The 13,498-nt window shown below is 41.9% G+C and overlaps 1 protein-coding gene across 25 annotated transcripts in view; it reads right to left on the reverse strand.

Annotated features, from left to right (window-relative positions):
* The window catches only part of CREM (cAMP responsive element modulator), an 80,227-nt gene extending 68,278 nt beyond the window's left edge, over positions 1-11,949 (reverse strand). For 5 of the 25 annotated variants that reach the window (XM_064368461.1, XM_064368460.1, XM_064368459.1 and 2 more), the window contains exon 1: positions 11,594-11,949. Coding sequence is in view for 16 of the 25 variants with exons in the window: in XM_012445668.3 (XP_012301091.1) it covers positions 4,176-4,219 (44 nt within the window). In the remaining 9 variants the exon portion in view is untranslated. Of the gene's footprint in view, positions 1-4,175; positions 4,729-11,593 lie in introns of those variants that run through there. The other 20 variants (XM_021665178.2, XM_021665176.2, XM_021665173.2 and 17 more) reach the window with 15 other exon arrangements.
* Positions 11,950-13,498: the final 1,549 nt, after the last annotated feature.

The following is a 13,498-nucleotide window of genomic DNA, read 5'->3' on the forward strand; positions in this document are numbered from 1 at the left end:
ATTTAAGCCCACGATTCTAGGCCAGACGTCTCTCCTGAATTCCAAATCCAATATCCAAATACCTGTTTAACATCTCCAAACACATGTCCTGCAAGAACCTCAAAATCAATGGGTCCAGAACTAAATTCTTCTTCTTCCTCCACAAACGTTCTACCCTTCTGAGTTTCCTGTCTCAGAAAATGGAACCCCACCATCCAACCAACTGTTCAAGCCAGAAACCCCTGAAACTCCCTCTCTGTCACTCCATACAGCATCATCACCAGGTATGATGGCTCTACCTTCTAAAGAACAATTAAGTCTTCTTCTCTGCATTTCCTCGGCCACCACTCTATCTCCTGGCTCCAATCCATGCCAACAGTTATGTTTCTAAAACATATATTTCTGCTTAAAATACTTCTTTGCTTAAAAAGCTTCAGTAGCTCCCTGTTGACTATAGGATAAAATCCAAACTTCTAATTCTCGTAACCATAACCACCATTTATTGAGCGTTTACCATGTGGTAAATGCCTGGAAGTTTTGGTTAACAACTCTGTAAGGTCACTATAATCAGGTGTTCTTCCAGCCTGGGCAACAGAGTGCAACTGTCTCAGAAAATAAAAAATGATTAGTTCTTCTTTTAGAAATAAGGAAAAGGAGACTCAGGGGGGTTAAGAATCTGATCTTACCACAAAGGTATTAAGTGGCATAGCCAGGTTTTGAACCAACATCTTTTTCCTAAGTCCATATTCTCCATTACCAAACCACACTGCCATTCGATCTCTTTCACAATGGGACCCATTTGAGTTCTACAGCCTAATCTCCAGTCCCTCTACTCTTTCCAGCATGCTGCATGCCGGCCATTTGTCCAAGTACATACCTTACTCTCCCGGTTTTAATCTTTTACATCTATTCTCCCCTCTTCCTGAAATGCCCTTTACCCCTTCTTTATCCAACTGGCAAATTCCAACTAGCTTGTCAAGGCCTGGTTCAAGGACACCATCTTTCAAAAGTCTATTCCTATAGCCACGGGCAGAATTCTCTCTTTTGAGTTCCCAAAGCATTTTACAAGTCCGTTATAACACTTGCCTAGCATATAATACGTGTATTCACACAACAGCATGAGCAACTCAGGGACAGGGATCACATCGTATAGATTACCATGCATTCCCAGTACCTAGTACAGTATATGCTAAATAAACCAACTATTCAGTTATTCTGAGAGACCGTGCAACTGTCAGATGTTATTACGATAAAAACAACGTTCAGGGCTGGGCGCAGTGGTTCACGCCTGTAATCCCAGCACTTTGGGAGGCCAAGTTGGGCAGATCACCTGAGGTTGGGAGTTGAGACCAGCCTAACCAACAAGGAAAATCCTACTCTACTAAAAATACAAAATTAGCCTGGTGTGGTGCATGCATGCCTGTAATCCCAGCTACTCAGGAGGCTACGGTAGGAGAAACGCTTGAACCCGGGAGGTGGAGGTTGTGGTGAGCAGAGATTGTGCCATTGCACTCCAGCCTGGGCAACAAGAGTGAAACTATCTCAAAAAAAAGAAAAAAACAAAAAAGTTCAGAGAGATTAGGGGACTTTTACAGGCAACATAATAGGTAGCATCACAAGGGATGAAAAAGAGGTCTTGTGACTATGACTCCAGGGTCCCTTCCACAGCCAGTGCCCTGCATATTCCAGTTTGGGCAACATTTAACGGTGATATATCATTGTTTGGAGTATGTTGCAATGGTTGTCACATCTCACTCACATACGCTTTCTCTTTCACACCAAACTTATGGATTGTAATTTTATTCCATTTGTATTCTGCTAGAGCACCTAGCACAGTGTTCAGTTCACGCCATTCAGTAAAAGTTTGATACCAAAATTATTATTATTTTTTTTTGGGTAAAAATCATCTACAAAAAAGTAAGGTTAACACTAATAACTTAAAATAGAGATGCTATCATTTTCAAGCCAGGTCATTCTGCAGATCTATATCCAACTGCTCTCCAGTACATCCTCCTAAGCCCACTAAAACCCAACTCCTATGCAGGACTCAGTGCAGAAGATTCAACCAACATTTCAGTGCTCACCATGGGTCAAGCACTGTACCAGGCATTTTTCAAGCACTATCTCAGCAGAAAATGCAGGACCCCAAACTCAGCTGTAAATGACGTACACACAACATTAACATCTATAAATCAGCCACAGCTGCTCCATAGAATTTATAAAGACTCCATTATAATCTTACATTATTCACTATATAATCTATAGCTAAATATGTTAAAAATGAAGAGAGGTCTCATAGAACATATTTCCCCAAATCTCACTTTCTGTATTAAGCATAGTTATGCTAATATTCAGTAAACATAGCTGTACTAAAACTAATAGTCTTTAATTAACTATGTAGTATTTTTTTTTAATCTTAAACAATAATCCTTTTTAGAGAGAAAAGAACCAACTGGCAATTATGGATTACAGAATATTTAAAAATAAAAACAAGGAAGGATAAAACAATAAAAACTAAAACAAAAACGTCCAGTAAGCACTGTAAATTAACAACAAGCAAAATACCGGCAAATATTTGGTTCCACAATTCTAAAAAACAGGTAAAAATTTGCTAAAATGGGCGCTGGGCATGGTGACTCATGCCTGTAATCCCAGTATTTTGGAAGGCCTAGGTGGGTGAATCATCTGAGGTCAGGAGTTCAGAGACCAGCCTGGTCAACATGGTAAAACTCTATCTTTACTAATAATACAAAAATTAGCCAGGCATGGTAGCACACGGCTATAATCCCAGCTACTCGAGAGGCTGAAGCACAAGAATCGCTTGAACCTGGGAGACAGAGGTTGCAGTGAGCCGAGATTGTGCCACTGCACTCCAGCCTGGGCAACAGCATGAAACTGTGTCTGAAAAAAAAATTTTTTTTCTAAAATGGGGATATTTAAACTTACAAACAACTAATAATAGCAGCAACACTATTTTCTTTTGAAGTTAAATGTTTCTTCTGAAATCTCCTTTACAGTATTTATCAAACATTTCTCTCCTTTGATAGAAAAGCAAACATTATCCCAACCTGTTTTGAATATATTGGGATCCAAATTAATAAAATATTAATCTAGCTATTTTTTTTTTTTAAAATGGGACCCTCCATTAAAAACATTTTTTTTTTTCCTGAGAGATAGGATCTTGCTATATTGCCCAGGCTGGTCTTCTCTTCTCTTGTCTTTTTTCCTTTTCCCCAGGCTGGTCTTTAACACCTGGCCTCAAGCAATTCTCCTACCTTGGCCTCCCAAAGTGCTGGAATTACAGGCTTGAGCCACCACACCCAGCCTAAAAAGAATTTTTTTAAATAAAAAATTATTTTAATACACAATACAAAAAATTAGCTGGGCATAGTGGCACACACCTGTAATCCCAGCTACTTGGGTGGCTGAGGCAGGAGAATCCCTTGAATCTGGGAGGCAGAGGTTGCAGTGAGCTGAAATCATGCCACTGCACTCCAGCCTGGGTAACAGAGAGACTCTTTCTCAAAAAAAAAAAAAAAAAAAAATCTAAAATTTTAGTTGCATCCAATTTTCTAAGACAAATCATACTGCAGAGCAACTGTATTACCCTTGAAAAATTGTTTCACCTCTTCTAAAAATAGAATCCAATTGGGAAAGGAAAAGTTATTAAAGTTGTTTCTATTCTTTTAAGTAACTTTACAAAAAGTATCTTAGAAAATCAATTTTCTCTTTAGCAGTACATCCAACTGATGAAACAGAATGTCTCTGAAAGTAATCAAAAGAAAACTTGAAAAATTCTATTTGGATATCTGTAAAATGTTGGTAGAGACTTTCTTCTGTTTTACAACGTTAGGTACAAATATAGCCAAAAGGCCAGGAGGAAGAATAAAACCCTGGAGACTCTCTGAATTCTACAATTCCACTGAACTATCCACATCCTCATATACGGTCTACTTTCTAACTGAAAAGACTAGTTCTTAGCATAAGCCAACTGTAAATGCCCACACATTCCCTGCAGTGCCTAACATGGTACACAGGTAGACGGCGCCTTAAGTGAATGGCTGAATAATCTGACTATACATTATAATATAAATACATACATGCATATATGTGTACATCTATGTATCGATTTATTCATCTTTAACTTTAAGCTAAGTAGAATTTTCAAAAGAACAGAAAAACGTACATCTACCTACCTTAGATTTGTCTTAATATATTTTTTCTTTGCACATTTGCTCATTGCTAAGACATTTGTAATCAATGCTTTCCTCCTTCCCCGTTTTCTTTATTTATCCTGCAGTAAAATTACAATGTTGAATTGGGAGATCATAACATTTTACTTCAAAAAACTCTCAAATTAAATTTTACTTAAAGTAAAATTTACCTCTCAAAATGAGGCCAGGAAGAATATTCTAATTTCTATAAAACTAAAAATACAAACTGCACCCCCTCCCCGCAAAAAACAAAAATACTAGAAAGCTGAAAACAGCCCTGTACTGCTTTTTGTCGATCTTACTTCTACTGTATTTTCTTATCTTCCTAGGGAGAAAAATTGACAAAACTTAAATGATGCACTATTTTTCTGATTATTTTCTACTGAAGAGAAAGCAGTGCTATCTAAATCATCTAACACTAAGTATCGCTTATACATATCAGCTTTATTTTTAAGAAGTAACGATCATTTAATAAACTTAATGAATTTATTATTTCCTTAAATTTTTTCACTCCAATGCAACAAAATTTTCATTTACCTTAAATTCCAACTTGAGTTTTTGTCAAAAAATTAAACCCCAAACGAAGTAAGTTTATTCAAAACATCCTTCTGATAGTCTTTAATCCATAAAAATCCTAGTTTAGACACTGTAGCAATTAAATATCCTTTATTTTTTACTAATATCTTTAAAAATATCTATTTGACATGTGGAATGAAGTAAAACTGGCAAAGAAAAAGACAAAAGAACATTTGAGGCAGACCTGGTGGCTCACACCTGTAATCCTGGCACTGTGGGAGGCTGAGGCAGCAGGTTTGCTTGAACTCAGGAGTTTGAGACAAGCCTGGGCACATGGAGAGACTTTGTCTCTACAAAAAAACTGACCAGGTCTGGTGGTACAGGCCTGTAGTCCCAGCTACTTAAGAGGCTGAGGAGGAAGAATCACTTTAGCTAGGGAGGTTGAGGCTGCAGTGTGCCGGATTCGCACCAGTGGATTCCAGCCTAGGTGACAGAGCAAGACCATTCATTCACAGACCTAAACTCCTTTGAGACATACTCTCAAAAAAAAAAAAAAAAATCTGAGCGTCCTTAATTTATTTTAGAGCTGGAGAAAACAATCGTGCTCTTCCGTAAGTAACCTCTAGATGCCTCTGCCAGCAACAGCGGTGCTTAGACCGACACGCTGCTTTCAGAGTTCCCTCCTAAGGGTCCCTCTAAAATGATGTCATACAATCCCAGTCAATTTTGGAACTGCAGGTAGCAGGCAGGTTTATCACACCTCACACTAAGGGCACTAAGGCAATGGTTACTACTGCTACCATCTGCCCCCAGCATAGGGATAAGAGACAGTAGGGCACTTAAACGGGCTCCTCACAACAGGAACAAAAGGCAGCACTGATGCCACTCTGAGAATAAACCTTACTCTGTTATACTACACTAGCATTTTACATAGGGACATCTTACGCTCCTTAAAAATTGTATAACCCATTAGATGCCACATCCTTACACTAATGGGTGCTTACCAAGAGTTAGCTGTGTTTGCCACCAAACCTCATTATGCCAGCCTTGTTGCAACTTTGTAATTTTGTTAAATAGTACATTAGATAAAATGACTAAGTAGATTAAATGATTCAAAAAGAGAACTGTTTCTCTGAAAACTAAGTTAAACACTTTGGAAAGACAATAAAGACAGTTTTGCTTTTTCCCCCGATTAAAAAAATCTGCTTTTGGCTGGGCGCCGTGGCTCACACCTGTAATCCCAGCACTTTGGGAGGCCAAGGCGGGTGGATCACATGAGGTCACAAGCTGGAGACCAGCCTGGTCAACATGGTGAAACCCCATCTCCGCAAAAAATACAAAAATGAGCCAGGCACGGTGGCGGGCGCCTGTAATGCCAGCTGTTTGGGAGGCTGAGCAGGAGAATCATGAATCGTTTGAACCCTGGAGGCAGAAGTTGCAGTAAGATGAGAACACACCATTGCACTCCAGCCTGGGCAACAGAGTGAGACTCTTGTCTCAAAAAAAAAAAAAAAAAATCTGCTTTTGGACTAGGTATTACAATTGGAGATAACTATGAAATACTGAAAATATTAAGAATTCTTTATAAGACACTTGCCAAACAATCTAAGTTCTTACTCCACTTTCAAAAACCCAAAAATATAAACTGAAAATTATGCATTATTGAGATGGTTTCTGAAAGGCTAAAAAAAAGAAAAAGAAGAAAAACTGAAAGCACTGCAATTAGCATACCCAAAAGAAAAAGAAATGAATGTGGAATAAAAGGCATCGCACCTTTCACAAAAACAGGAAGAGAAAGAGAACACAGAGAAAGATAATCTGTTTCTTTGGTTCTGTCATGAAGCATGGTTTTAGTTCTTTGCAAAAGTAGATATCCATAGGTTAACTGTCGTTTAAGTAGCAATAGCAAAGTTTGAAACAAAATGAAGCTCATATTGTAAAGTTGGTCCTTATGAACCAAGTTGATTAAAAAATTGGGAGAAGGAGGGTCTAGTTATAAGAGAGAAATAATTCTAAACAGCCATATAGCTGAAATTGACAGGGATGAGGCTATGGTTATGCATTTTAGAGGAAGGAGATGCATGAAAAATAAAGTGAGAAAGCAGCAACATGAAATTACACTATTAGTCTTACGCTGTTTGTGAAGCAAAGTTACAGTAACTTTCAAAAAACAATCATTACACTTTCATGTAAAAACAAAATAGCCAAGAGCGATAGTCATAAATATCCCAAACACTTGTAAATGTCTTTAATATTTCAAACATGAATTATACATAAATTCAGGAGGCTCTCTCAAACGGATTCAAGGCTACTCCAATTTAATTGCTTGAGATACCTGTTACTAAGAAATCTTAACTCTTTACTAAAATCACTAAAAGATTAACTATTCAATAAGTGTCTCTTTTTCAATTCATTCCCCACCTGCTGCCTGCTTTTGGCTATTTCATAGTCAATGAACTAAAAAATCAGCTGCTGAGGAGGAAATTAAAAATGAAATTCAAATATCATGGCCTATCTCCATCCTTTCAAATATCTCCCTCCCCCACTACCACCACTTGATGGGAAACCAAATTTTAAAACTTTTAGGGGAGTTACTTACTTGACTAGGTTCACTGTAAGGTTTTTCTTTTCAACAGTCTGCTCTTTACTGCACATTAAGTACATTTCAAAAACACTTATCTACATATTAAGGATAAATGCATTAACTACTAGAGAGTAAATCAGAGAGAGTAAACTACCTGAATTAGCTTAAGATCAGAGAAAAGAATTTTACCATTATTTTGCTTACACAGATTGGTACTATCTTACACATCTGAACAAAATCTGTATCTTTCTAAGTGTAGAAGCATGCCTAATTTAACTCCTCCAGAAATTTTAAGAGTAAAAACATTCCAAGCATCCATATTCAGTAATGTGAGTCTTTATGTATAATATAGTTGCCATAATTCCAAAGGTAAACACTTCCACCATACTCAGTGCAAAGATATACATTCCAGTTAAAAACATTTCTAAGCCAAAAAAAAAAAAATTTTTTTTGTGCTATCAGTGAAAAAGATTGAGGTTAAGAATATAAACTATCTGCTATTTTGCTATACTAAGTTAGATTATTTAAATCTGCTATGTTAAAAAAAAAAAAAAACCTTTATCAAGATAACTTTGAAAACATTGAGTTTATTTTGTGAAATTTTCAAGGAAAATATTAGCATCACATTGGCTCCACTCTTAAAAGTTCACAGGATTTTATTAATATCTTGACATTTAATTGGCCTGGTTATACTACTGTTTAGAAAACATGCACGAAGATGCTTCCCATTTGTGGAGAACTGAGAGGCTTCAAAGAAAAAAAAAGCCTGACAAGAGGATGAGTTGCTAGTTAGGGTTTTTGAGAGGTAAGCATCCTTCCTGACCAATGAGATAGTTATTTAATTAGTCTTAAAGCAAAACTACCACATAATTTTACAGTCTATGCATTTCCTCTACTTATAACAACTGTTTCACATACATACTGCCAGTAATTTCCTCTATCACTCCTAGGAAGGCTTGTCATGAAATGTGCAAATAGATATCATTTACTTTGTAAACCTTGCTGTAACTGAATTACAGTTATGCTTCACTTATAACGGGGATACCTTCTTAGAAATGTTAGGCAACCTCATTCTGCCAACGTTATAAAGTGCTCTTAAACAAACCTAGATGGTGTAACCGACTACACACCTAGGCCAATCCTAAGTTACAAACCCGTACAACATGTTACTCTATTATATACTGTAGGCGATTAGAACACAGCGGAAAGCATTTGTATGTCTAAACACACCTAAACACAGAAAGGTAATACGCTGCCCTATGACATTAGGACAGCTAGGACATCACTAGGTGACAGGAATTCTTCAGCTCCATTATAATCTTATGTGACATACATGCAGTCCATCATTGACCAAAACGTCATTATTCAATGCAATAAGACTTAAGGCATTTTCATAAGCAATATCAAGAAAAATTTCCACTAATGATATCCTTAGGTTTTCTTCTTTGTTCTTGCTTATTCTTTACTGGATATACAGTATCAAAAAATGAAAACCTATAAGTAAAAGCATTTGTTCTTAAGACCAGCACAGTCTTTATTGTGGAGTTCCCATTGCAAAAGGTGTTTAAAATGTATTCTCTAAAAGGAGATTATTAACATAATTATTTAAAATGTTCATTTCTACCTATTATGTAATGAGATTCATTTTTCCTAAAATCTGTATTTTTTAAGTTCCTGTAATACCGAAACTGTGTTCAATGTACAATAATTCTTTTCAAAGCTGACTTTTATGTATAGAATCCATCAGTTAAACGAGGTAGAAACAATAAAATACCGACATTTCAGGCTTATTTCCTTATCAACCAATGTTTTTTGTTTTCTTTTTTGAGACGGAGTCTCGCTCTGTTGTCCACGCTGGAGTGCAGTGGCTCTATCTCGCTTCCCCACAGCCTCCACCTCCCGGGTTCCAGCAATTCTCCTGCCTCAGCCTCCTAAGTAGCTGGGACTAAAGGCGCACGCCACCACCCCTAGGCTAATTTTTTTTTTTTTTTTTTTTTTTTAGTAGACAGGGTTTCACCATGTTGGCCAGGATGGTCTCGATCTCCTGACCTCGTGATCCGCCCGCCTGGGCCTCATCTGCCCGACAAATTAAGCAGAAAAGGAAACTTAGTCACATAGGTAAGCCACACTGTTAAAGGGGATCTTTTCAGCTCCGTGACACTTTGAGACTGGCACTGTAAGTCACGATTTCTTAAAATCTCATTACAAACTGACAGCTGCTTCGCTGAGCAGCCTGCAGGAAACCCTTAAGTGATTTCAATCCCAGTAATTTTCTGGGATTACAGGCGTGAGCGCCTGGTCCTTATCAACCAATGTTGATAAGGAAATATAAAAATATCAATGGTTCTAAAACTGCTCTTAAAAAAAAAGTCTCTCAATGGCTCAACTATTAAGTGTTTGCACTGTTCAGTTTTAAGAAGTGTCTGAAAGGAACCGGACATTTGAGAGCTTTTCAGTAGGACTATCCCCTTCAACAATAAACCTAGCTAAATCTTCTGGCCCAATACTTAATTTTCAGGGAATTCAACTTAGGAAAAAAAGGATCAGAAATATATGTCTACGTTGGTAAACCTTCAGTCAGGATTCCTGATGTATGCTAATAAACGAAACTTTTTCCTACTTTTCATGAAATGGTCATAACCCTAAAAAAGATTCTGTATTTTGATTAGGCAGTAACTCACCTGCGTAGGAAACTGGAATATAGCCTATGGATTCCAGAGTTTGTTAAAATTCATCGGTAGAAGCAAATTTCATTAACTTTCAGGGACAATGCAAAAACAAAAAGACTAAAAATGTCCTCTGTATCTATGCATTCAGTAAAAATTTATTCATACACTGTCACCAAAATATATACACATCACTGCAATTACAACTTAACATTCACCAAAATGACTCCATATCCATCACCAAGTCACTGGGAAAGTATGTGTTATATTGATCTATTTACAGATTCGCCAAAGTTGTGTGAATATTGACAATGCTTTAAGTGTTTACTCATTCAGGATCAAAACCATTTTAATGTATTTTATAAAGCTGTGTTGGGATCAATACGTAGTTCTTTAAACATTAGTTTTAATACTTAGCATTTGCTGGCCAAAACATATTGTGTGCAATTTGCCTTCCTTTAGGAAAAAACTTACTTCAGATTCAAAGACTTTTAAGACTACTACGACTTAGGAAGGGAAAGTTTGTTATCCACAAAGAGAATCAAGACTAGGAAAAAAATGTGGTGCTCAAAGCAAAACAAAACAAAACAAAAAAACAGCGTGGACTATTAATGTAATCTCACACAACGTTCATAGCGGAACTCTCACTGTGCATCTAGGTTTTCGTTTCAAGGGAAAGGTGCGCTCTCATCTGCCCGGCAAATTAAGCAGAAAAGGAAACTTCGTCACGTAGGTGAGCCACACTGTTAAAGGGGCTCTTTTCAGTTTCCGTGACACTGAGACCGGCACTGTAAGTCACAAACTCTTAAAATCTGATTACAAACTGACAACTGCTTCTCTGAGCAGCGTGCAGGAAACCCCTAAGTGATTTCAAACTCAGATACGTGATACACAAATAAGACGCAACAGGATCAAGAAGCATGTTGAATAATGTGTTTATTCCCCAAATTCAGCAGGCTCTGGGACCCTCACGAGATGGCCCTAAAAAGGCAACACTCAGAGGCAGAAGGGAAACTGCGCCTTCCGAGAGCGGTCGCGGCGCTGCCCTGCCCATCTCCTGGGACCGCCCGCGCCCGGGACCGAATGACTCAACTGCGAGGCCCTCGGGCCCGGGTTTCGCGGAAAACGGGCTGCGTCCGCTCACATCTAAACTGCGCTCGCGAAGTGGCGCAGAGGCGCCGCGGGCACTGAAACCCCGAGGTCCTTACTTCTGGCTTCCTTTTCCTTTTCAGAATTAAACCGCTCCCCCGAGCCGCAGGGCTCGCTCAGGGAGGATTTTTCAACTCGTCCCAAGTTCGCGAGGAGGCAGGCGGGTGCCGGGACGGCGGAGCGGCCGAGGCGGGCGTGGGCCGGGAAGGCGGCGGCTTCGGGGGCGCCGGGCGAGGGGCCGCGTCAGGGGAACTCGCGGCTGCCCCGCTGCCCTCGGCTCGTCCCCGGGGTCCCGGCCCCTGGCCCCGTCCCGCCACCCCCGGCTCCGCTCCGCCACCCCCGGCTCCGCTCCGCCACCCCCGGCTCCGCTCCGCCACCCCCGGCTCCGCTCCGCCACCCCCGGCTCCGCTCCGCCTCCTGCCTCCGCCTCCTGCGCCGCGTCGCCGACTGCTGGGTCTCGGGGCCGGGGCCGGCGCGCCACTTACCCGCCGCGAAGGGATTTACGTAGCGGACCTCGTCACTGATTACGGACGCGAGGAGGTGGAGACGCCGAGCCCGACCGCCGCTCAGCAGCGGCGCCACCGCCCAGCAATCCGGCGCCGGTGGCGGCCCCACGTCGTCCCCACGTCAGCTCTGATGCGGTAGCCGCGGCCTCCCCGCCGAGCCCGGACCAAAAGTAACGCCGCAGCCGACGGAATCGCGTCCTCGCTCCCCGCCCTACCCTCCCCCACTCCCCACGCCGGGACTACCTCCCGGAGGACGCCCCGCGGAAAAAAAATCCAGGCTCGAACTCCGCCCCCTGCCGGCCGCCAGCGGGAGTGCGGCGCCACAATCCAACAATGCAATGGAACGGGGGAGGGGCGGCGGGCAGGAGCTGGTCAGGGGGCGGGGCCTAGGAGTGAGGAGAAGAAAGGCCAGGGGGCGGGGCCAAGAGGTGGGGCGGAAGGCAGGGGCCGAGGCGAGGCTGGAAACCGGAAGCTGTCCTTGCCACGCCGCGCGTGCGCTAGAAATCCAATGACTTGTCACCCAGGCTAACGGTCGTCGTCGGGGCCTCAGGGTTTCGAGGCTGCTTTCTTTCTAAAGCCGCCAACCCCAAGCCAAGGTCCGCGAGCGTCTCGCCTCGGTCCCGGTTGGAGGCGCGTTTTGCGGACTCCTGGGCCTGCAGGAGCGTCCGGACCTCCACGCCCTGGCCGGCGCCCCGCCCTGGGGCCCGGGTTCCCCGCTGGGCGCGAGCCCCTGCGCGATAATAGTGTGCAGCCCTGGGTCCCAGCCGGTCGTCGCCTCCCGCGACCTTGTCCATGCGTCAGTGTTGAGGAGCGACAGCGGCAGTGGCTACGTAGAGATGAGACCGAGGCGAGGAACGAGCAAAGCCCTTGCGGATAAGGGAGGAGCGTTTTCATCCAACTGGAAGCGGTGGCGTTCCCAGGCCGAGCGTGCCCGGCCTGTAAAGCAGTCATCTGCCCTAGCCGTGGTGAGGCGGAGTAGGCATTCAAAAAGGAAGGGCTTTTAGCCTAAAATGGAGCCTCCTTACATTCTGGAAAAACGAGGAGCTAAAACTCAACCTTAGGGTACTCAGGAATGTGTCACTTTGGAAACTTCTGCCCCCAAGAGCACTACTTGAAAAGTTGCTGAGAAAAAATAAAAGCGTGTGTCAACATAGTGCAGGCAGGGAAGGTTGCTTTGTGAAATGCTAGAATCCCTGTAGGGTGAGAAAATCCCGAACTGGATTGTGGCCAAACGAAACACTTCCGGCTATGATGCACACTGGCGGAGGTTAGAAGAAAATCCTGGCAAGTTCATTGTCCCGTTTTTGACATAGGCAGAATTCTAAAGTTTCTCATTCCAGTGTAAAAGACATGGCCTGTCTTTTTTTGTGTGAAGGCGGGTAATAAGTTACTCAATAGCTGGTTGAGTACTTCTCCAAAAGAAGCTTGAGCTCCTGAGACAATTCACCTGCTTCTTAGGGTCATTTCGTGCAGTTCATCCGAGTATTTGATTGGAAATGCTCCGCAGGCCAGGCACGCTGGCTCAGGCATGTAATCCCAACACTTTGGGAGACCAAGGTGGGAGGTTCGCTTGACCAACCCAGGAAACATGGTGAGACCCATCTCCTCAAACAAACAAAAAACTCAGCACCATAGAAAGGTTATTTTTATATTTTTTATTTTTTTTAAGATTAAAAATGTAGGCCAGGTGCGATGGCTCACGCCTGTAATCCCAGCATTTTGGGAGGACGAGGCAGTCAGATCACTGAGGTCAGGAGTTCGCGGCCAGCCTGGCCAACATGGTAAAACCCCGTCTCTACTAAAATACAAAAATTAGCCAGGCGTGGTGGCAGGCGCTTGTAATCCCAGCTGTTCGGGAGGCTAAGGCAGGAGAATCACTTGAAC

The sequence above is a fragment of the Aotus nancymaae genome, unplaced genomic scaffold (genome assembly GCF_030222135.1).
Source record: "Aotus nancymaae isolate 86718 unplaced genomic scaffold, 86718_ANA_hifiasm-v0.15.2.pri h1tg000077l, whole genome shotgun sequence".
Lineage (NCBI taxonomy): Eukaryota > Metazoa > Chordata > Mammalia > Primates > Aotidae > Aotus > Aotus nancymaae.